The 23,704-nt window shown below is 44.6% G+C and overlaps 1 protein-coding gene across 1 annotated transcript in view; it reads left to right on the top strand.

Moving 5' to 3' along the window:
• LOC135550723 (arginine--tRNA ligase, cytoplasmic-like) overlaps window positions 1-23,704 on the top strand; it is a 36,421-nt gene that overhangs the window by 9,333 nt on the left and 3,384 nt on the right. Inside the window, exons 5-14 of the mRNA XM_064981780.1 lie at window positions 12,264-12,364; window positions 12,487-12,608; window positions 13,274-13,394; window positions 13,649-13,778; window positions 14,477-14,581; window positions 15,494-15,672; window positions 16,215-16,324; window positions 17,110-17,215; window positions 18,168-18,340; window positions 21,538-21,785. Of these exons, the coding sequence (XP_064837852.1) occupies window positions 12,264-12,364; window positions 12,487-12,608; window positions 13,274-13,394; window positions 13,649-13,778; window positions 14,477-14,581; window positions 15,494-15,672; window positions 16,215-16,324; window positions 17,110-17,215; window positions 18,168-18,340; window positions 21,538-21,785 (1,395 nt within the window). The remainder of the gene's footprint in view (window positions 1-12,263; window positions 12,365-12,486; window positions 12,609-13,273; window positions 13,395-13,648; window positions 13,779-14,476; window positions 14,582-15,493; window positions 15,673-16,214; window positions 16,325-17,109; window positions 17,216-18,167; window positions 18,341-21,537; window positions 21,786-23,704) is intronic.

Below are 23,704 nucleotides of genomic sequence, written 5' to 3'. Positions count from 1 at the left end.
TTAATAGCCATATTAGACAGAAGGATATAAGGTAATTTTGTAAAACTTAAGGCTGTCCATGCTCATTACTTGTTCGTTCAACTCAATCACATTTTAAAAGTATCGATTCCTAGCTGTTTTACATTCCTTGAGACCAACCAGAAAAAAATCATTTGGAAAAATATTCCTAGATTTATGAAACAGCCAACCATGTGGTATCTCGTTTCTGCATCACCAAATTTTTCGCAAGGAATTAGAGTAGGCTACGTGCACAACTATCTCATTCTGTGTTGGAGTGTAGTGCTGCCGGAGCGTCTCTCTGACACTTCTTCTGACATTTCTTATGAGATTTTAGGATTGTTAGCGGAAATGTCAGTTTTTTTTCTCAAGCGGCCAAAACGCAACAGTGTGCGCCACTAGGCAGAATGTGCTTGGTTTGAAACAAAATATAGGAAGGCTATATAGTTTAACAGAAGTTAGTTACATTCCTATGGTTCTTCAAATACCTGGAAGACTGTAGGTACAGTTGAAAGTATGGATTATATCCCTCCGCGCATGTCGAGCAATAATAACAACAAAGTCACGCCAGTGACGTGACTGCGTGGGAGGACGTGCCCCTGCGGTTCATATGAAACCGTACGTCAGACCACGCACTGTCTCAGAGAATCTTCTCGCCCAAAAGATTCAGTGACAGGAAAGTACTGACGGTCTTCCAGGGGTTCATAGAACCATAGTTAAAATTTTATTTGTTACATGCGTCGAATACAGCAGGTGTGGACCTTACTGTGAAATGCTTACTTACAAGCACTTAACCAACAATGCAGTTAAGAAAATACCTGAAAGTAACTTCCGTTCTACTTCATACCTTACAGACGTCAGTACGTTTGAAAGTGTGGATGACCAACAGTCACAAGGAATAGCACTACTAACCTAATGCACCAGTGCCACTGGAAGAATGGCAGAGCCAGTGGTGTGGCAGGATGCGATGTGATTTGGACATGAGATTTGCTCACTCCTCCGCAATAAGGAGGGGAGCAGTAGGCCGCCATCTCGATGGCTTGATTGATGTGAACCTCAGGCAAAAAGGCTGGATTGGACCCTAAGGTCACTCCTAGGTCATCTGCCTTCCACCGTAGGCAGACCAGGCTCATATATAGCGTGTGGTGCTCACTCACACATTTCGCTGATGAAATAGCTAAGAGGAAAGCCGTTTTCAGAGAGGACCATTTTATGTCCGGCTTCTCCGTATGCTTGAAATGAGGTTTCGTCAAAGCCTCCAATACTAGTGGCAGGTCACACAGACTGTCCTGGGAGGATGCAGCCGGCGGACACCTTGTAAGAATTGGCAGATAAGGTAGTGTGCCCCTGCTGATTTTCCATCGAAGCATGAATGGTTAGCCGATTATGGCTGAGGCATACAACTTCAAGGTAGAGGCAGAGCGACTTGAGTCCAATAGTTTCTGAAGGAAGCTCAGTATAACAGGTACAGAGCAGGACACCGGTTCCTCCGTCCTGGTAGAGCACCATTTGGTAAACAGCTTCCAGCGTACATCATCCTGGTCGATGGGGCTCTGGCGTTCTGTAACGTCTCGATAAAAGCAGGATTGCAGCTGGTCAGTAGAGGGTTGGGCTCTTCAGAGGCCACACCCATAGCTGTAGTTGGTCTGGGATGCCATATCCTGCCACCCAACTGTGAGAGCAGGTCCTGCCTGTGAGGGAGCTGCCATGGTTCCCCCTCCAGAAGACTGAGTAGGGTTGGAAACCAGGGACTCGTTGGCCATCTGGGAGCAACAAGCAGCAGCCTGTGCTGAGCCTGAGATAGCAACATTGCACAGGGTAAGATCAGGGGGTTGGAAGGAAAGCATACGGTAGGTCCTCTGGCCATGTGTGAGCTAAGGCGTCCATGCCTAGGGGGCTCTTGGACTCTGGTTCTTTCTGGTAAAGGGAGCAGTGGGATGTTTGATCTGAGGTGAACAGTTCCACGTGTGCTGTCCCGAACCGCTGCCATATCTTCAGTACTTCTGGGTGAAGTCTCCATTTCCTCCATGGACGGTTTCTGTTGCGACAAATCTGCCACCTCATTTACCTTGCCTGGGAGATGAATGGCTCGTTGGGAGGCCAGATGTGGTAGGGTCCATTCCAAGAGTTGTTGGGCCACCTGTAGGGACAGTACAGACCTCGTTCCTTCTTGATGGTTGATGTGTCAATGACTTGTCTGATCGTATCAGGATGTGTTTGAGAACAGGCAGAAAGGGATTCAGGGTTAGGTAAACAGTCTGATGTTCTAGCACATTGATGTATGCTTTCCTCCGTCTGGGGCACCACTTCCCCCAAACAGAACTGTGTTGCCACTCTGCTCCCCAGCCTGTTAGTGGAGCGTCAGTCGTCACTACTTACCGCCTTTCCGGAATTGGTCCGAGAGCGACACCTGTAGTTAGATAGGCTCTCTTCCTCCATGGCCGCAGAGCAGATTAGCATTCCCTTGTCACCTATGTTTTGGTGTTTCTGTCCTTGAGGTCCAAGTGGAGGTCGTTTAACCTCTAGCGTCGAGCAATCCCGTATCTGGGAGCGTACTCATAGCCTCAAGCTCATTAGCATAATGCAACGTTAACTATTCATGAATATCGCAAATGAAATGAAATAAATATATTCACTCACAAGCTTAGCCTTTTGTTAACAACACTGTCATCTCAGATTTTCAAAATATGCTTTTCAACCATCGCTACACAAGCATTTGTAAGAGGTATTGATAGCTAGCATAGCATTAGCCTAGCATTCAGCAGGCAACATTTTCACAAAAACAAGAAAAGCATTCAAATAAAATAATTTACCTCTGAAGAACTTTGGATGTTTTCAATGAGGAGACTCTCAGTTAGATAGCAAATGTTCAGTTTTTCCAAAAAGATTATTTGTGTAGGAGAAATAGCCAAATGTGATGAACAAAATGGAGCGAAGAAAAAAAAAACAAATTCAGTCATTACAACGCCAAACTTTTTTCCAAAATAACTCCATAATATCGACAGAAACATGGCAAACGTTGTTTAGAATCAATCCTCAAGGTGTTTTTCACATATCTATTCGATGATAAATCATTCGTGGCAGTTGCCTTTCTCCTCTGAACCAAATGGAAAAGTGCACGCAGCTGGAGATTGCGCAATAATTTCGACGGAGGACACCAAGTGGACACCTGGTAAATGTAGTCTCTTATGGTCAATCTTCCAATGATATGCCTACAAATACGTCACAATGCTGCAGACACCTTGGGGAAACGACAGTGTAGGCTCATTCCTGGCGCATTCACAGCCATATAAGGAGACATTGGAACACAGCGCATTCAAAATCTGGGGCACGTCCTGTATGAAATTTCATCTGGGTTTCGCCTGTAGCATTAGTTCTGTGGCACTCACAGACAATATCTTTGCAGTTTTGGAAACGTGAGTGTTTTCTTTCCAAAGCTGTCAATTATATGCATAGTCAAGCATCTTTTTGTGACAAAATATCTTGTTTAAAACGGGAACATTTTTTTATCCAAAAATTAAGAGAGCCCCCTATATCGAAGAAGTTAACCACACTTGTAGTGGCCTTAAAGAAAGCAGGCCTAATGGTGTCACAGCGGAGGCCACCGTGAGCATGCCCATCAGTTGTTGGAACGTTCGTGCCTTCACCAATGCATTCAACTGGAATTGTTTTAGAAGAAGAAGAAGAATGCTGTCCACGCGCTGAGGTGGTATACATGTCCTCATAGTGCGGAAGTTCAGAGCCATGCCAATAAAGGTGACCTTTTGGCTTGGCGTTAAGTAGATTTTTTTCATTTGTCCACGGTAAGACCCAGTGCGCTGACGTGTCAGCGCTGTGACCTCGGCCGCACACTTGCGAGTGGGGGTGCAGATGAGCCAGTCGTCAAGGTAATGAAGGATCTTGATCCCCTGTAGGTGGAGGGAGCTCAGGGCTGCACTCACTTATCTTGTGAAGATGCGAGGAGCCAGGGAAGGCTAATACCACAAACTGGTATGCATGGCCTTGGAAGGCAAACACAGGAATGTGAAAGTAAGCATCCTTTAAGTCCAAGGACGTGAACCATTCCCCTGCGGCTACGGTCTGGAGAAAGTTGAACATCCACAACATGTGAAAGTGGTGAACTTTTAGGAAAACATTGAACCGTTTTATATCCAGAACTGGACAGAAGCCTTTCTTCGGGACCATGAAATAGGTTGCATAAAAGCCATCTTGCTGTTCTGATGCTTTTACTCTTGTGATCAAGCCCTTCTCCAGGAGAGACGTAATCTCCTGGTTGAGGGTGCAAGCTTTTACGGGTGAGAATGGTGGAGAATGGTGGAGGCCAGTGTTGGAACTGCAGCCTGTACCCTTGTGAGATGGTCCTAACCACCTATGGGTCTGAGGAGTGGGATGCCCAGTAGGTCAGGTGCTGCTGGGTAAATCGGCCAATGGTTTCTGCCCCATGCCTGTTCGTGGGGTTCGTCACGCGCTAGTCACGACCACGGCCTCTTGGGGGTTGGGCTGGTGTTAGGCTGGTGGTAGTACCAAGGGCGTGTGTAGGGCTGAGCCGAGTGAGAGTGGGGATGTTCACGCGCGTCAGACCTCGATCTGCCATGACTGTGAATCCTGGTTTCTGGGCTGTGGTGTAGCCCAGGGACAGTCCCGCACAATCCTGAACACGTGGTCAACTTAGTTTAACTGTATGTATCAATCTAAAGCATGCGGTTGGAATTTCACTCGCCACTAAATATTGTGAGGAGAGGAAGCCCAGTGGCCACCGGTGGTAGAGTATGGAGCGAGATGGAACTGGGCCGACATTCTGAAAATGTTCTCATCGATGAAACATTAAATATCAATAAAGTTTTAATGCGTTGTTTTCCACTTTCAATGGCCCGCTCAGCCGCGGGGCCGAAGAGCAGTCCGGGGACAACTGGGAGCTCGCTCAGCGCCCCTCTGGAGTCATCGGACATTGGGGCATGGGCGAGCCAGCCCTGGCAACGAGTCACAACAAGGGCGGATATCAGTCTGCCTAGCTCTCTGGTCAGGAATGCAAATGCTTGAAGAGATGCGTCATTCAGGTTGCAGAGGTCCAGGTCTGCGTGCTCTGACTGGAGCACTCTGTTTTGTGCTTGCATGAGCACTGAGAGGGAGTTCCCAATGCGGGCTATGTGGGCCGTTGTGTCGTAGGCCCGTGACAGTAGCTCATCTGTGGCCCTGCACTGAGGTCTGGGGCAGCGGGCATCATCCTTCAGTGCTTCATCTGGGAAGAGCATTAGCTCTGCTATGCATTCATCCCATGTTGTTTTGCGTCGGGCATGGCAGATATCATCCCACTGTCCTTGCTGTGGTGGGCAAGAGCCCACGGGTGAGCCCAGCATCTCTGAAGCGCCATAAGAAAAGCTGGTGAAGGTGGCACACTGAACGGTGTAGCTGCCGGGGTCTTCCTTTAAAAAAAAAAAACATGTTAAAACATTTTTTTTTACAAAAGGATAGATTTGGAGTTAGATAAACTTAGATTTTTCTGCATTTACATATGCAGGATGCTACCCTCCACAGCATGGCCTTCGCTCCAAATCAAAACTCCAGACCTACAACTTAATTTTGACCAAAATTAACTGGAGAGATTACTGCTTTCAATGTCATTTCTTTTTCCAAGCTATGTGGAGGGTGCTCTAGCCAACAAACAGCAGAGACCTGAGGACACCATTCCAACCTGGGACTGAGTGAGTAGTGTTTGGTCTGATGCTATTTTGAAAGCCATGAAGAAAAATAAAATGGAGTTAAGGCTCCCAGGCTTGCAAGGACAGGCCAGATACAAATTCAATAAGCACTAAGGTGTGAAATAAAAGGCCCTTGGGCCCAACAAGTGTCAGGAGTCTTTGAAGCGTCCTCTGAAGCCCCCTCCTGCTGTTCAAAGACCATTCACTGGCATTTTATACAAGAAATCTGCCTCCAGAAATAAAAGCTTATCGCAAGTGGGTATGACACCTACTCCCAATGCCTGCTGCACTGCTGCTTGGATTCCACCTGGCGATCTGTTCACCGTCTGTCCTGGCCTGTCTCCCCCTACCTGGTACAGGTACCTCTACCACACTCATCTCTCTCTCCCGAGCTTTCGATCACCTCCAGCACACACACACTGTTGGGGCGAGTGACTCTGAACTTTCAATGGCTAGCCCCAAGTTGTTATATATTTAATTTTTTTCTTGTCCATTTTGCTATTTTGTCTCATGACTCCTGCATACTTTGTTGACTACCAACTTTCTTTACCCAACCGTGGGACAGACTGTTTGTTCCCAGACTCGGGACTCTGACTCTCTATTGTTTACACTGACTTGGCCTCCCATCCCATTCTAACCACCTCTCGCCGGCTTTGTATTCATGTTACCCGTTGAAATTGCTGTACAATATGATCTTGTTGGCATCTGATGCACATTCATATGTCATAAATCACCACTGCAGAGCGCTCAATGTCCTATGCCGTGCCTTGATTGTATTACTGTTGATGATTTCTGGAAATGTGCATGTACTTACTGACCATTTCGAATCCCAACATACCTTTTCCGCTATGCAATCTGGTTTCAGAGCTGGTCATGGGTGCACCGCAGCCACGCTCAAGGTTCTAAACGACATCATAACCACCATCGATAAGACACATTACTGTGCAGCTGTATTCATCGACCTGGCCAAGGCTTTCGACTCTGTCAATCACAACATTCTTATTGGCAGACTCGACAGCCATGGTTTCTCAAATGATTGCCTCGCCTGGTTTACCAACTACTTCTCTGATAGAGTTCAGTGTCTCAAATCGGAGGGTCTGCTGTCCGGACCTCTGACAGTCTCTATGGGTGTGCCACAGGGTTCAATTCTCGGGCCGACTCTTTTCTGTATACATCAATGATGTTGCTCTTGCTGCTGGTGATTCTCTGATCCACCTCTACCCAGATGACACCATTCTGTATACTTCTGGCCCTTCTTTGGACACTGTGTTAACAAACCTCCAGACGAGCTTCAATGCCATACAACTCTCCTTCCGTGGCCTCCAACTGCTCTTAAACGCAAGTAAAACTAAATGCATGCTATTCAATCGATCACTGCCCGCACCTGCTCGCCCATCCAGCATCACTACTCTGGACTGCTCTGACTTAGAATACGTGGACAACTACAAATACCCGGGTGTCTGGTTAGACTGTAAACTCTCCTTCCAGACTCACATTAAGCATCTCCAGTCCAAAATTAAATCTAGAATCGGCTTCCTTTATCGCAACAAAGCATCCTTCACTCATGCTGCCAAACATACCCTCGTAAAACTGACCATCCTACCGATCCTTGACTTCGGTGATGTCATCTATAAAATAGCCTCCAACACTCTACTCAACAAACTGGATGCAGTCTATCAGAGTGCCATCCGTTTTGTCACCAAAGCCCTATACACTACCCACCATTGCGACCTGTACGCTCTTGTTGGTTGGCCCTCGCTTCATACTCGTTGCCAAACCCACTGGCTACAGGTTATCTACAATTCTCTGCTAGGTAAAGCCCCGCCTTATCTCAGCTCACTGGTCACCATAGCAGCACCCACTCGTAGCATGCGCTCCAGCAGGTATATCTCACTGGTCACCCCCAAAGCTAATTCCTCCTTTGGTCGTCTTTCCTTCCAGTTCTCTGCTGTCCATGACTGGAATGAATTGCAAAAATCTCTGAAGCTGGAGACTCCCATCTCCCTCACTAGCTTTAAGCACCAGCTGTCAGAGCAGCTTACAGATCACTGCACCTGTACATAGCCCATCTGTAAACAGCCCGTCTATCTACCTACCTCATCCCCATACAGTATTTATTTATTTATCTTGCTCCTTTGGACCCCAGTGTAACTACCTGCACATTCATCTTCTGCCGATCTACCATTCCAGTGTTTAATTGCTTTATTGTAATTACTTCACCACCATGGCCTATTTATTTCCTTAACTTACTTCATTTGCACTCACTGTATATAGACTTCTTGTTTTCTTTTGTTCTGCTGTATTATTGTATTATTAATGTCTTGTTTATTCCATGTGTAACTCTGTGTTGTTGTATGTGTCCAATTGCTACGCTTTATCTTGGCCAGGTCGCAGTTGCAAACGAGAACTTGTTCTCAACTAGCCTACCTGGTTAAATAAAGGTGAAATAAATAAATAAAAATGTACACTCTGGCCCACCTACTGTTGCTAGCCCCAATTCTGACTTGTGCGCTGATATCTGCTTCACTGATTTCTGCTCTTGTAAAAGCCTGTGTTTCCTGCATGTTACCTCTAGAAGTGTATTGCCTAAAATGGATCAGTTGAAAGTGTGGGTTCACAGCTCCAATCCAGTTGTTGGTCATTACTGAGACGTGGTTAAGAAAGTGTTTTGAATACTGATGTTAACCTTTCTGGTTATTAATTTTTCGGCAAGACAGATCTTCCAATGGTGGGGGAGTGGCAATCTTTACCAAGGATGCTCGGTTATCTCCAAGTCTGTCTCCAAACAATTTGATTTGCAGTTTTTAAGCATTAAACTTTCAAATAGCTCTTGACTGTTGCTGGGTGCTATCGTCCTCTATCAACACCGGCCTGTAACCTACCTGCCCTAAGCGCTCTCCTGGCCCGTTACACTAAGTCTGAATTTGTCCTGCTAGGTGACCTAAACTGGGACATGCTTACACCACCTGACCAGGTCCTAAAGCAATGGGACTCGCTAAATCTTTCTCAGATTATCAACAATCACACAAGGTATGACTCCAAACACCCAAAAAAGGCTACGCTCCTCAATGTTATCCTGAAAGGTATCAATCCTGTGTTTTCTGTAATGACCTTAGTGATCACTCTTTTACAGCATGTGTTCGTAATGGCTGCTCATGTGAAACGACCTGTCCTGATGTGTCATAGACGCTTGCTAAAAAACTTCAATGACCAAGCCTTCCTTCATGAACTGGCCTCTGTAAAATGGTATAGAATCAGCTTGATCTCCTCTGTCGAAGACACTTGGACCTTCTTTTTTAATATTCTCAGTGGTATTGTTATAAATAAACACACCCCCATAAAGAAGCCCCTAGTTTGACTGTGATCTTAGAGTTACCCCACCTCAAGAATTGCATTTGGTGATAGGCTCGTCTCTCTCTCGCTCTCTTTCCCCATGTCCCTTAATGTTGATGTGGTTGTTGCTGACAAGAAGCACATGGCTGAGCTCTTTAATCACCACTTTATTAAGTCAGGATTCCTATTTGACTCAGCCATGCCTCCTTGCCCGTCCAGCATTTCTAATGCAACTATCCCTGATGTTTTTCCCCTCCCACGCTACGAAGTTTATCCCTGCAGGCAGTCACTGAATCCGAGGTGCTAAAGGAGCTCCTTAAACTTGACCCCCAAAAAAACGTCAGGGTCCGATGGTTTTAGACCCTTCTTTAAGGTTGCTGCCCCAATCATCGCTAAGCCTATCTCCAACCTTTTTAACCTGTCTCTCCTTTCTGGGGAGGTTCATATTGCTTGGAAGGCAGCCACCGTTTGTCCTTTATTTAAAGAGAGAGATCAAGCTGATCCTAACTGTTCTAGGCCTATTTCTATTTTGCCATGTTTATCAAAAGTGTTGGAAACTTTCTTGATGTCTAGTATTCTCTCGGGTATGCAATCTGGTTTCCTCTCAGGTTATGGGCCCACAAGAATGGAATGGTCTACCGTATCAAAAACTTTGGCCAAGTCAATAAAAGTAGCAGCACCATATTGCTTAGAATCAAGGGCAACATAATTGAGGACCTTTAATGTTGCAGTGACACATCCACGGCTATGGAGTATTATTGTCTCTGAGGGTCTTTGGCCTGGTTTGCTAACTACCGCTCTCAAAGATTTCAGTGCATAAAGTCAGAATCTGCTGTCTCAGTCACTGCCTGTCACTAAGGGAGTACCCCAAGGCTCTATCCTAGGCCCCACGCTCTTCTCGATTTACATCAACAACATAGCTCATGCAGTAGGAAGCTCTCATCCATTTTCATATGCAGATGATAGTCTTATACTCAGCTGGCCCCTCACCAGATGTTGTGTTAAATGCTATACAACAAAGCTTTTTTTAGTGTCCAACAAGCTTTCTCTACCCTTGACCTTGTTCTGAACAAAGATCATGTGGTTTGGTAAGAAGAATGCCTGTCTTCCTGCAGGTGTTACTACAACCTCTGAGGGTTTAGAGCTTGAGTACATACAAGTACTTGGGAGCATGGCTAGACGGTGCACAAACAAACTTTCTGGTCACGCGCCTCTAACAGTACACTTCAAGTGACCCGCGTTCAAGATGGCCGTACTTCTTCATTACACAAAGGAATAACCTCAAACAATTTTTAAAGACTGTTGACATCCAGTGGAAGCAATAGGAACTGCAAGAAGGTCCCTTAGAAACCTGGATTCCCAATGAAAACCGATTTTAAAAAGAGTGACCTAAAAAAAAAACTGAATGGTTTGTCCTCTGGGTTTCGCCTGCTAAATAAGTTCTGTTATACTCACAGACATGATTCAAACAGTTTTAGAAACTTCAGTGTTTTCTAATATACTAATAATATGCATATCTTATCTTCTGGGGATGAGTAACAGGCAGTTGAATTTGGACATGCATTTCATCCGGATGTGAAAATACTGCCCCCTGTCACCAAGAAGTTAAAAAATGGATTAGCTGCAGGGGCTCTGGCTTGAGGATTATCACGCTCTAGCCTAGCTAAGGCCGCGTGCAGGACCGCACGTAGTGAGGCAGAGCTTTCTTCAGAGCCTCAGAATGACTCCTCTGACCCATCTTTAGCGTTGAGACTGAATGGATCCACAACAGTGGTTGGCACCTCCTTCACCATATTGGGTGTGTTGTCTTCCTGGTCACTAAAGTGCCAGTTGGATGCCCGAGTGGAGGGTGTGCTAGAGGGTCCCGACACAGCGCAGCTATGCATTTGCATTCCTTCAAGCCCCCTATCTCAGACGATAAGGAATTGACCTTTTACTGGGGGGCTCCATCGGTTTTGTGGGCTTTCCCTCTTTTGGTGGCCCTAGGTGGGTCCTGGCGAACAACAAAATTATCTGTGAAAACCAAATCTTCTACTTGTAGTTCATCTCCACAAGAGGAGCTGAACAGCATCAAGGTGATGCGGTGTTCTCTCGTGAAGAAAATAAATGCTAAAATATAAATAACATTTCTTATGCAGTACACTGATTCGTCAATTAACTAATATAATGATGACTGGAGACTGTATACAACAGTTACCACAATACACAGTAAGGGTAGAGGGCTACAATAATGTGTCGGGAGCTGTACAGCACATACAAAATCATTTTAGAGCTATTACCACAGGGCTGGAGCATACAAAACACGCACAAATGCCCGTCATTTGGTAAGCCATGCTGACAACACATTGGCAACTAGGTGGAGTGGGTAAACTAGCTAGCTTGTAGCATGCTAGTAATACCAATGGATAGGGAATACAGGGGGAAGCAATCCGAATTCACATTGTATAGCTGGCTAGGCTAACAATCTTCCTAGATGTGGTTATCTAGGGGATTGACCCGCTCAAGTTTTATATAGTCAAGGGATGACTAGTGCCTGGTGGCCTCGAAAACAAGCACAGCAGTGGAGGATATCTTGACAAGGTTAGCACAGGAGTACCGTGGCCAACACACACTAGCTGGTGAGCATAAGACATGGAAGCCCGATATCCTCTGATAAAAGGGATAGGTAGGGAAGAGCTGTCACACAGTCTTGGAGGGTGAATTTCAGACTCTGACCCACAGGTCACAGTCTGTTGGTGACAGACTGACAGTAAACACAACTCAGAGTTTAGCTCACCCTACCGGGACTTGGGAAGATGCGATCTGAAAAACGGGAGCCGCGGAGCAGTCAACTTTGTGAGAAGAAATAAGAGGCAGTGTGCGGTCTGACGTAGTTTTATATGAAACGCAGAGCACGTCCTCCCACATTGTCACGTCATTGGCGTGACTTTTTGGTTTCTACTGATACTGTAAATTCTGATGTTCAATATGCCATATCACAACTGGTACTGACTTTGAGAAATTTACAATTTTATTGCGCTCTGGCACCTAAAAAGTTAGCACTACACCATGAGCGGGAAGAGGATTCTTCTTTTGGGGGGAGGGGGTTGCCTATTTATTTAATTCATATAGGCTACACTCTCTCGCGGATGTCCCATAAATCATTCTCTTGTCCCGCACTTTAAATGTGATCAATCTTGGTGAAACATCTGGCTCCTTCTGTCTCTTGTGTTACATAGCTTTTTGTGCTCTCAGGGTTCATCAATGTTCACCTTAAGAGATCATTTGTGTCCAAACTGCTGACCAACATGCTACTCAACGGTGTCCAACCTCCTCCCTTAGAGATCAAGAAGAAGGTAGGCTAATATCCTGCTTTTATGGACCCAACCAGTGCCCTTTTCCAGTTTTAAATGTGGTTGAATCTGATATGTCCCATAAACTATTGGATGAATCTTATGTGGATGTGTGTGTTTCCTAGGTGGTTGTGGATTTCTCATCTCCAAACATTGCCAAGGAGATGCACGTAGGTCACCTGCGCTCCACCATCATCGGGGACAGCATGTGTCGCCTGTTTGAGTTCCTAGGCTACGACGTGTTGAGGTCAGTAAATCAGTCAAAATGTGACAGACATATAAATTCAGTTAATCTTTTTTTGAAGTGTACTGGTATCACTTTATGATACAGAAATGACCAGGTATTTACTTAAAATGTAGTAAACAATAATAACCTATGAATGTATGAAGAGTTTCTGTGTTGCCTTATCAAACAGCTGTAACAGTTGTCAGTCACTAATATACCATGACTCAGCCAAATGAATACCAACAGAGGCAGAGCAACCCCTACATTTCAGTTAGTTTATTTGACTCCCTGCCCTGCAGTACAGTGGGGGGAAAAAAATGTTTTTTCAGCCACCAATTGTGCACGTTCTCCCACTTAAAAAGATGAGAGAGGCCTATAATTTTCATCATAGGTACACCTCAAATATGACAGACAAAATGAGAAAAAAATACTTATATTCCACCATAATTTGCAAATTCATTAAAAATCCTACAATGGGATTTTCTGGATTTTTTTCTTATTTTTTCTGTCATATTTGAAGTGTACCTATGATGAAAATTACAGGCCTCATCTTTTTAAGTGGGAGAACGTGCACAATTGGTGGCTGACGAAATACTTTTTTGCCTCACTGTATATCCTGTTATTTTGTGTTATTTTGTGTTTGTTTACCATGTCGTCACTGCATGTGTTTGTGTTGTGTTCCCTAGGCTGAATCATGTGGGGGACTGGGGCACCCAGTTTGGCATGCTCATCGCTCACCTGCAGGACAAGTTCCCAAACTACCTGACCGTGTCCCCTCCCATTGGAGATCTGCAGGCATTCTACAAAGTGAGTCCACCCAAAATACAAAATATTAAAAACATGGAATAAAGTTGACCACTACAGATTAAGGTGGTGGGTTTAAAAAAAACTTGAAGGGAATGACATCAGAAATGGCATGTCCTTTCGTCTGGCCAAATGTTGAGTTGTGTAGACTGTCCTTGGCATACATTACATACTGTTCCTCACTAACTGTCATCAAATATGTTACCTATTGTCTCCCCTGATGATATGAGTGATTCCTCCCTGTCTGTCTGTGCCAGGAGTCTAAGAAGCGTTTTGACGAGGAGGAAGACTTTAAGAAGAGGGCCTACCAGTGTGTGGTCAAGCTGCAGAGCAAAGACCCAGCCTTCATCAAAGGATGGAACCTCATCTGTGACGTTTCCAGGAATGGTGGGTGCGATGAATGGATAGATGAAGGGGTGCTGAAAGTTAGAAATTATAGTGAAGGCTACGTTTTGTTCAAGGGTTAGTTGGACCTAATGCCAATAATTATTAGTCGAAAGTAACTAGAGTCCTAAAGATGACATTATCAGAAGTAAATTCACAAAAATATAGGCCTCGTACAGTAGTTCAGCTTTTAATGAAAGGTCACATTCAGACAGACAGATAAAGTTGTGGCATTTGCCATTTTGGAGTTATTTACATTGTCAAAATGGGGGTTCACATGGGGTGGTGAGTTCATGGTGACTACTCTATTGTCAGTTCGGTTTCATTGTTTTTTTTGTGTGTGTGTGAGAACGCATGTATGATAAGGGCATGACAGGCCTGAGTTGTCACAGCGCTCCAAATTGTGTGATCTCTGGGAGGATTTAAAGCTTCATGTGGCAGACAGGGAGGGAGAGCGGGATGAATGGAGGGAGAGACACACTCAATGCCTTCATTAGCCAGCAGTCTTGTCCCCACTGAGACCCAGCTGAGGAAGGGCATTTGGGTTCCTCCATCCTTTTCTTTCTCCTCCATTTCCTCAACGAGTGACTTTACTTTCTCATGTCTCATCCAAAGACATACGACGTAGTTGGTGTTGATTTCCCCCTAGTGTTTCTACTGAACCACAACACAGATCCAACTCTTGTCTTTTTGTCTTGTAGAATTCCAGAAGGTCTACAACTGTCTGGACATCCAGATCATCGAGAGAGGAGAGTCCTTCTATCAGGAGAAAATGATCGCCGTGGTCAAAGAGTTTGAGGCCAAAGGTCAGTCAGTTTAAATCAAGGAAAACAAAGATAGCGTTGTCATTCAGTTCATATTAATGTTATTCATATTAAGATTGTACTCTTCACCTCAGGTGGGTTGCTGTACTGCAAGGATTCCCAGCCAAGGGGGCACAACCCTCATAGTGGGAGACAACTTTTCGTGGGGGGGTATGGGACCTTTCTTGATTTGAGGGGCGAAAAAAAGTTAATATTCAGTTGTTTATACCGATCTAAAACAGCACATACATCCGCAAAGCTTTAGGCTAGAAACGAGGTAATATGCCAGAGGAAGACGCAGCCCTGATGCACATAGGAATATCTTTGGATTGTTTCTCTGACATTCAGAAGTTGAGCTACGACCTAAAGTTGAGGAGTCAAAGAAATGTGACTTTGCTTGGGAAGTAATCTCATATAATGTCTGACTCTGTCGCTATCAATTGATCTATTCACTTTCTGTATTTAAGGTTAAATATTTTTTTATTTTTTTTATTTAACTAGACAAGTCAGAACAAATTCTTATTTGCAATAAAGGCCTACCCCGGCCAATTGTGAGCCGCCCTATGTGACTCCCAATCACGGCCGGATGTGATACAGCACAGATTCGAACCAAGGACTGGAGTGACGCCTCTTGCACTGAGATGCAGTGCCTTAGATCGCTGCTCCTCTCGGGAGCCCTAAAAGAGAATATGTATAGCCTACCTAAAATATATCCTGAGTCTTGCTAAATTATGTAGAATTGCAGGAAATTAGCTTCAAAGCAACATTTTCCAAGGTCCCTCAAATTAAACTGGGAAAAAAGTTGGGGACTCCTGCTGTACTGTACAGTGTTTGCTGTAGTGTGTACGTGTCCAGAAGGGGGCACTGTTGACTCAGCAATTATTTTTCTTTCTTTCTCTCTTTCTCCCTCTCCAGGCCTGGTGGAGATGGACGAGGGACGTAAGATAGTGTTTGCCCCGGGCCAACAGATCCCCCTGACGGTGGTGAAGTCTGACGGGGGCTACACATACGACACTTCAGACCTGGCCGCCCTGCGCCAGCGGCTCTTTGACGAGAAGGCAGACATCATCATCTACGTGACGGACAGCGGCCAGGTGAGGAGGGGTTTGAGGGAGGCAGAGGAGAGTGCCTATATTATTGCCTGAGTGCTGGTCTGTTTTTTTTGCTGTCATGCCAAACATGTTTGGCTTTTACAATGACAGCATTGGAGTTGGCAAGAGTACAAACAGATCTGGGACCAGGCTAGCTCTGTTGTGCCTCTGAGGTCCTCGCTGTGAGACTCCACCGGTGTCACCTGCTGAAAAGGTAATCCACTCAGGGTCAGTTGTCTGTGTCTTGGTTTCTCTGAGCCGGAGAGAGAAGTAAGATACTGTCAGAGACGGGCATGAGCAGAGGACTCCAGAGTACTGCCCTCTCATTGCAGTTCAACACCACAATGATTGGCTTGTCTGTGTGTTCACTCATTTTTAGGCTGTAAATTGTTCTACTGGAGTGGATTGTACATGTGAAGTCATTATGTTTACTTGCAATGTTTTGCAACCATCCTTATTAGCCTGTCAAACTCGGTCTAAACATTTAACCTGTGTCCAATTCATGACTAGTTAATTATGCGTATGTGTGATTTTTTTCATTACAGGGCACCCACTTCCAGGTGGTGTTTGCAGCGGCTCAGATGATTGGCTGGTACGACCCCAAGGTGACACGAGTGGAGCATGCTGGCTTTGGAGTGGTGCTGGGAGAGGATAAGTGAGTGTCTACAAATTACTTAATTTTTTATCCAGGGTCCTATTCATTAGCGCTCAAAAACAAACAAAAGTTTACAGAAAACTAAAATGAGTGCTTCTTATTGGACAAGTCAAATGAGCCCCTCCTGTTTTAGTACGTTTTCTTCCATTTGGTGTCTAATGCTCCAGATTCACATACGCCAACAATCACGTGATGGCAACAGACACATGCCTAATTAAGCATTCATAGCGCTGTATACTGTGTTGGGCCATTCAAGAGACCACCGACCCACCTGCTACGTCAGCCTATCATCATATTGAATTAGCACTCTTAGGTTTTATTTGTCCATTCATTTGCTCTATTGGCCCATTAGTCACACATCATCTAGTTGTGTGTATGACTACTATGAGTCTCGTTACCGAGCAGACAATATCACCCCGTGCATTAATAAAGCATCAAACACAGTCAGAATGGTTTGTGTTGGTCGTAAGAGGCTGGAGGGGTGGTGAGAGGCGCAAGCTAAGTGGTGGTTTGTGGTTAGAGCCTGGTACTCCACTGTTGGGCTGAGAGGGAGCTGAAGCCCTGTTCAAACACTGTTCACTCAGTCAAATACTAGAAAGTGGAATAGCACACATCGTTTCTAATAATAATTAATTGAACATGATTTTACTCATTGAACATGATTGGATAGAGCGACGTAAGACCACCATTTTTTTCACAGATCCAGTTATGTTCAATTAATGGTGAAGGAATGGAAGAGTTCCTGAAGTGTTGAGTGAGTATTGTCCTTCCGTCTGTCTCTTCAGGAAGAAGTTTAAGACTCGGTCTGGGGACACGGTGAGGCTAATGGACCTGCTGGACGAAGGCCTGAAGAGGTCCATGGACAAACTCAAGGAGAAAGACAGAGACAAGGTGAGAGAGATGCTGCCTGTGTTTCCATCAATACTGTGTTGCCATGTGTTTCATCCTAGTAGCCTCCTGATTCTATTAGTCAACTCTTCTTCAAGGCCTTAATAATCCAAATAAATCCTGCAGGACACACACACATTGTGAGTAGAGTGTAAAACACATCTCTACAGCCTGAACGATGTCTCTATCTAGTCTTTATGTTCCAAATGGCAGAAACGCACGCTGCTTCCACCTGGCATAGCTGTCTGCCTGCGTGCCAACTGCAGCCGCCTCTTCTTTTCTTTCAGTCTATGACGCAAGAGGAGGTGTTCTGAATCAGGGTTTTGCTAAGCCTATAATTGTCAAGGATAATGAAAGTTACACATGGTGCATTAAATTATGCAGAAAACTAAGTATGCGTATGTATGCGTATGTATACTAAGTATGCGTCCTGCTCCCTGGGGCGTAATCAATTTAGCAAATGATGGCGGATGGGGCCAATTTAGATCTATTCTGAGATCTTTGTTTTGTTAGGGCATGGGTACACTTACTGCACTATGTAGTTGGTATCAGTGGCACCACGGGGCTGGCCACACGCCCAACCCTGCCACCTTCTTGTCCCAACCTCATTTAAATACACCTGCCCGCACTGCTCAAAACACACTAATGCACACAAACCCTATACACACACATACTAAAGAACACAATCCACACACATCCCCACTCTCTCTAAGTGTGAGCCTGTCCGTACCTAACAGGCTATTGGACTCGATGTGGATGTTGGAAGAATTAGACTGTGTCCAGTGGGGAATGTGGTGTTTAAGGCATGAATGAAAGGTCAGACTCATAGCAGTACAGTATTTCAACCTGTCCCAGATGCGCTGTGACACACAGAAACAAGTTGTGATCTGTGTCAGATGGCCAGTGGACTAAACACATGCCTGATTGCCTGGAACTCTAATCATGTCTAACTCAGGTGCTGAGCACAGAGGAGCTGACCAAGGCCCAGCACTCGGTGGCGTTCGGCTGCATCAAGTATGCCGACCTGTCCCACAACCGCATCAACGACTACGTGTTCTCCTTCGACAAGATGCTGGATGACCGGGGCAACACGGCCGCCTACCTGCTCTACGCCTTCACCCGCATCAGGTGATCCTTCGCTGGGCCGTAGGGAGCGGCAACCATCCCCTCCCCTGGTTCTCTCTCTCCTCCCCTGAACGTACTACGGTCTCTGTGGCATTGTGCCCAGTCTGTCTCTATTGATCTGCACACAGAGAAGGAGGGGAAAGAGACGCTTTGCCCAGGATGGTCGATGGTAACACACTGAGTCAATAGAGCACTCACAGGTGGGGGCAGACCCACACATGGGGGGGGGGTTATACACGTACACACTAGGGGAGTATTCGTTCACCAAACTCATGGTTCGGTACGTGTTGTGGTTTTGGAGGCACGGTTCGGTTTCGGTACAGTGGGAATATTAAATACCAACAGTTACTGTAGTTAATTACATTTTTAAATATAGAGACCCGTTCTGAAAGGACCCGAGCACAACAAGACCCGTTTCGTATTGACCTGGTTCGATCCAGACCCGATCTGATCCCAGGAAGGGAAGCAGTAGAAAAGTTCATTTGTAAGTTACTTTATTAACCAGAGCTGATAAAGCGCGAGGGAAGGAGCGGTGCCGCTCTAGCAGGCAGAGGGGCCTTGCGGTGTGTGTGTGTGTGCTGTGAGCGAGTGACACGGGCAAGGAGGGAGGGAGAGACGGCAACCAACCAAGCCGATAAGCACTAGTAGACTAATTTCTAGCTTGTCATAGCTAGATTATTTATCATCCATTATGATTACGACTGCAGCAAACCTTGAGAAGCTAGTTAGCTAAACTAGCTAGGCCAATTGAGGGTACATGCGGTTTCTCCCTGCCCTACAGTCACAAATAACAACACCTCCATTTAGATTATTAACTAGCAGTCTACCTGTTGGCTCTTGGTCTTTGTAGCATGTCCTCATTTAACCTTTAATTACATCATTTTAATTCCTTCTTCAGTTGATTATTCAACCTCCGAGCTTGATCAAATGGCTACCCGGACTATTTGCATTGTGTGCCTCCTTCCAACCCTTCTTTTACGCTGCTGCTACTCTCTCTTTATCATATATGCATAGTCACTTTAACTATACATTCATGTACATACTAACTCAATTGGCCTGACCAACCAATGCTCCCGTACATTGGCTAACCGGGCTACCTGCTTTGTGCCCTGCCATCCACCACCCGCCAACCCCTCTTTTACGCTACTGCTACTCTCTGTTTATCATATCTCCATAGTCACTTTAACCATATGTACATACTACCTCAATCAGCTTGACTAACCGGTGTCTGTATGTAGCTTCGCTACTGTTATTTTCAACTGTCTTTTTACTGTTTTTGTCTTACCTTTTGTTCACCTAATACCTTTTTTGCACTGTTGGTTAGCGCCTGTAAGTAAGCATTTCACTGTCAGGTCTACTGTGGTTACACCTGTTGTAGTCGGCGCACGTGACTTGGATCAAGTCAAACTTGGATTTGATTTGCCACACATGGTGGTTCTATGACTGTAGTGCTGCTCTGAGGATATGTGATTGACTGACAAAAACAAGCTACAGACATGCATCACTCTAATGAAAAGTATCGGCAGCAGCCTCATCCCTTTTTCTCTCTCAGAATCGGCTACGAAGGGCTGCTTGAATTCAGAGCGGAGACTAAGTTGTTGTCTTTGCGTTTCCATCTTGCTCCGGTGGTAGGAATACTGGCGTAAATATGCCAACATGATTGAGGTGTTGGCAGCTGCATATGCTATTCTCGTTGAGCAGTGGAGAAATACTGTTAACGTTTTGTCCACAACTGTCAATCGTCGTTGTAATCTACTGGGAAGCCAAAATGTTCCTGAACTGGAGATTTAAATGATGGAGGATCCCCCAATCCTGGTTTATCCACCCCACCACTCCCCATTTTACAGAATTACACAGAACAAAAATATAAACGCAGCATGTAAAGTGTTGGTCCCATGTTTCATGAGCTGACATAAAAGATTCCAGACATTTTCCATCCGCACAAAAAGCTTATTTCTCAAACAGTGTGCATTTCTCATTTGACAAGATAATCCATCCACCTGACAGCTGTGGCATATCAATAAGCTAATTAAACAGCATGATCATTACACAGGTGCACCTTGTGCTGGTGACCATAAAAGGCCACTCTAAAATGTGCAGTTTCGTCTATCAACACAGTGCCACAGATGTTTAAAGTTTTGAGGGAGCGTGCACTTGGCATGCTGACTGCAGGAATGTCCACCAGAGCTGTTGCCAGACAATTGAATGATTATGTCTCTACCATAAGTCGCCTCCAACGTCGTTTTAGAGAATTTGGCAGGACGTCCAACTGCCCTCACAACCACAGACCACGTGTATTGCGTCGTATGGGCGAGCGGTTTGCAGATGTCAACATTGAACAGCGTGCTCCATGGTGACGGTGGGGTTATGGTATGGGCAGACATAAGCTACGGACAACAAACTCAATTACATTTTATCGATGGCAATTTGAATTCACAAAAATACCGTGACGAGATACTGAGGCCCATTGTTTGTTTTTTGTTTTTTAAAGTTATCTGTGACCAACATATGCATATCTGTATTCCCAGTCATCTGAAATCATAGATTCGGGCCTAAATACACTTATTTCAATTAACTCATTTCCTCATATTACCTAACTCAGTAAAAGCTATGAAATTGTTGCATGTTGCATTTATATTTTTGTTCAGTATAGTTCCCCGCTGCGCCTCACATAAGGATAGTTTGAAATGTGCCAGTTAAGATATACATTTTTATTACAACATGCACATAGGCTGTAGTTATCAGAATAGCATACATTGTTTTTTTCAGCTCAGATCGGTAAGTAAGCGTTTCACTGTTAGTCCACACGAAGCATGTGAGAATTGTGAGCATTGTGTTTGAAACCTCGGGATGTTTGAAACCCCAGAATGCTGCTCATCTTGTAAATCTGTGCTTGTAGATTTAGAAAACACAAAGGCATAGTTCTGGGATCATTTGATTACACAGATATAGTCTCTTTTGATAGCCATTGATGCTCCAACTAACTGAGCTGTCTGGACCAGCAGCATCACCTGTGATTATCTTGTCCATTGTGGTCCCACCTGTTGTTATTATCATGTATTTATATGATAACTGCATAGACAGGCTATCACAATATACAGTATGCACACCTTATAAAATGAAGAGAAAAAACCCCATTGTCTGACATTAATATCCTACTCAACATAATATCCCTTCCCCTCCTGTATCTACATCTGAAGGTCCATAGCCCGGCTGGCTAACATCGACGAGGTTGCGCTCCGTAAAGCAGCAGAGACCACTGATGTGCTCCTGCAGCATGACAAGGAGTGGAAGCTGGGCAAGTGTCTCATTCGCTTCCCTGAGATCCTGCAGAAGATCCTGGATGACCTCCTGCTCCACACGCTGTGTGACTACCTGTACGAGCTGGCCACCACCTTCACAGAATTCTACGACAGCTGTTACTGCATCGAGAAGGACCGCCAGACTGGTAGGGAAAAGACCCCGGGGTGGTAGATAAGGACAGTTGTCCATCTTTCTCTCAGTCTATTTGTCTCTCAATTAATCTATTCATCCATCCATCCAATGATCCATACTAAATGCTGGTTCTATATCTTTGCTGGTTCTAAATCTGAGATATTCCTTGGCTTTGCCAGTTGGTAATTGCTTTCATGCACTTCCCCAGACTTCTGCTATTCTCATATAATCCTAAATAGCCCACTGAGAGGGACAATCACAAACATCAGTCAGAGGGGTGGTGTCAGAGAGCAAGCATCGTTGTTAACTGATCCACTAGCATCTGTTAGCATTTACCCTACTGTGGGCCACATCGCTAATGCTAAGTCCTATTACCCAGGGTTTAGTAGATCAGTGTATTAGTTTAACATGCTGCTCTCAAGTTAGCGGCCAGGCTAGCCCTCCTGGCCACCAAACTGTGCATTCTAGGCCACATTAGCCAAAACATCACATTAAGTGCTTAAAGTGAATTATAGAACTATACAATTCCGAATTGATCCACGATTTCCCATAACTGTTGTAAATGATCCCACGCAGCCGCGTAATTACCATTTACAGTAGTATTTTTACCCTTTACCTTGTACCCATATCCCGGCTGAAATGGCACATTTGAGCACTGATAATCGCCTAAATTGGAGTGCAGTGGCTGTACAGTCACATTATATAAATGACGTCATAGAGCTGTGAAGCGGAGACCCTGAGCTATCTGACAGCTGTTCTAAGCTTGAGCACCGCATGCAACAAGAAGTTGCCCCCATCCTCCCGCTAATTGGGCAACTTTAGCATATTGTTTTTCTGAGTGAGGGAAATGCTGTACATTAACAGGAAAGAGGAGTCATACAAGCAAGCCAAACATCCTTAAGTCCAAATGTGCACTTCACATCTCCATATTATAAAACTCATGTCATATACAGTGTCAGTGTTCATGATCACTATGTTTGATGTACAGTTACAAAATCACATGGTGTCATACCTTAGGCTCATTCTGTTCATAACAACCTATGTTTGTCAATTGTGAAGAAAATTCACAGCGGAAACGCACCTGAATGCACTCATGACTAGTGTTGCAAAGGAAGGGTATATTACTAGAAACTTTCAAAGTTGACCAGCAATCTTCCAGAAATTATGTATCTTTCAAGGATTTAGTGGCCTTTTGGGGCACTTCAGATTATCACAGGTGTCTGTAATTATCCCTGGCCCTCTGTGTGGCCTTATCACATGTAAAATATATAAAATAATCAAATAAAATAATTTTAATATAGAATGACAGCTTTAAACTTGATCCTAAATATAAAAATGCAACTTAGTGAATACCATTGTTGTTTAATATGAGGGTTTCAGCATGACATCCATATACATTTTTATACTTATATATATTTTTATACTTATTTTAATATATATATATACACACACACACACACACACACACACACACACACACACACACACACACACACACACACACACACACACAGTGCCTTGCGAAAGTATTCGGCCCCCTTGAACTTTGCAACCTTTTGCCACATTTCAGGCTTCAAACATAAAGATATAAAACTATTTTTTTTGTGAAGAATCAACAACAAGTGGGACACAATCATGAAGTGGAACGACATTTATTGGATATTTCAAACTTTTTTAACAAATCAAAAACTGAAAAATTGTGCGTGCAAAAATTATTCAGCCCCTTTACTTTTAGTGCAGCAAACTCTCTCCAGAAGTTCAGTGAGGATCTCTGAATGATCCAATGTTGACCTAAATGACTAATGATGATAAATACAATCCACCTGTGTGTAATTACACTGTTGATTAGATGCTTTTTTTCATTAATTTGGCCATTTTCTCGAGAACCATATGGTCTAGAACAGGGATGGGCAATTGGTGGTCTCAGTCAGG

This window comes from Oncorhynchus masou, chromosome 12, assembly GCF_036934945.1.
Source record: "Oncorhynchus masou masou isolate Uvic2021 chromosome 12, UVic_Omas_1.1, whole genome shotgun sequence".
In the NCBI taxonomy this organism is placed as follows: Eukaryota; Metazoa; Chordata; class Actinopteri; order Salmoniformes; family Salmonidae; genus Oncorhynchus; species Oncorhynchus masou.
The sequence above is the reverse complement of the archived record's forward strand: the minus strand, read 5'-3'. Positions and strand labels throughout refer to the sequence as shown.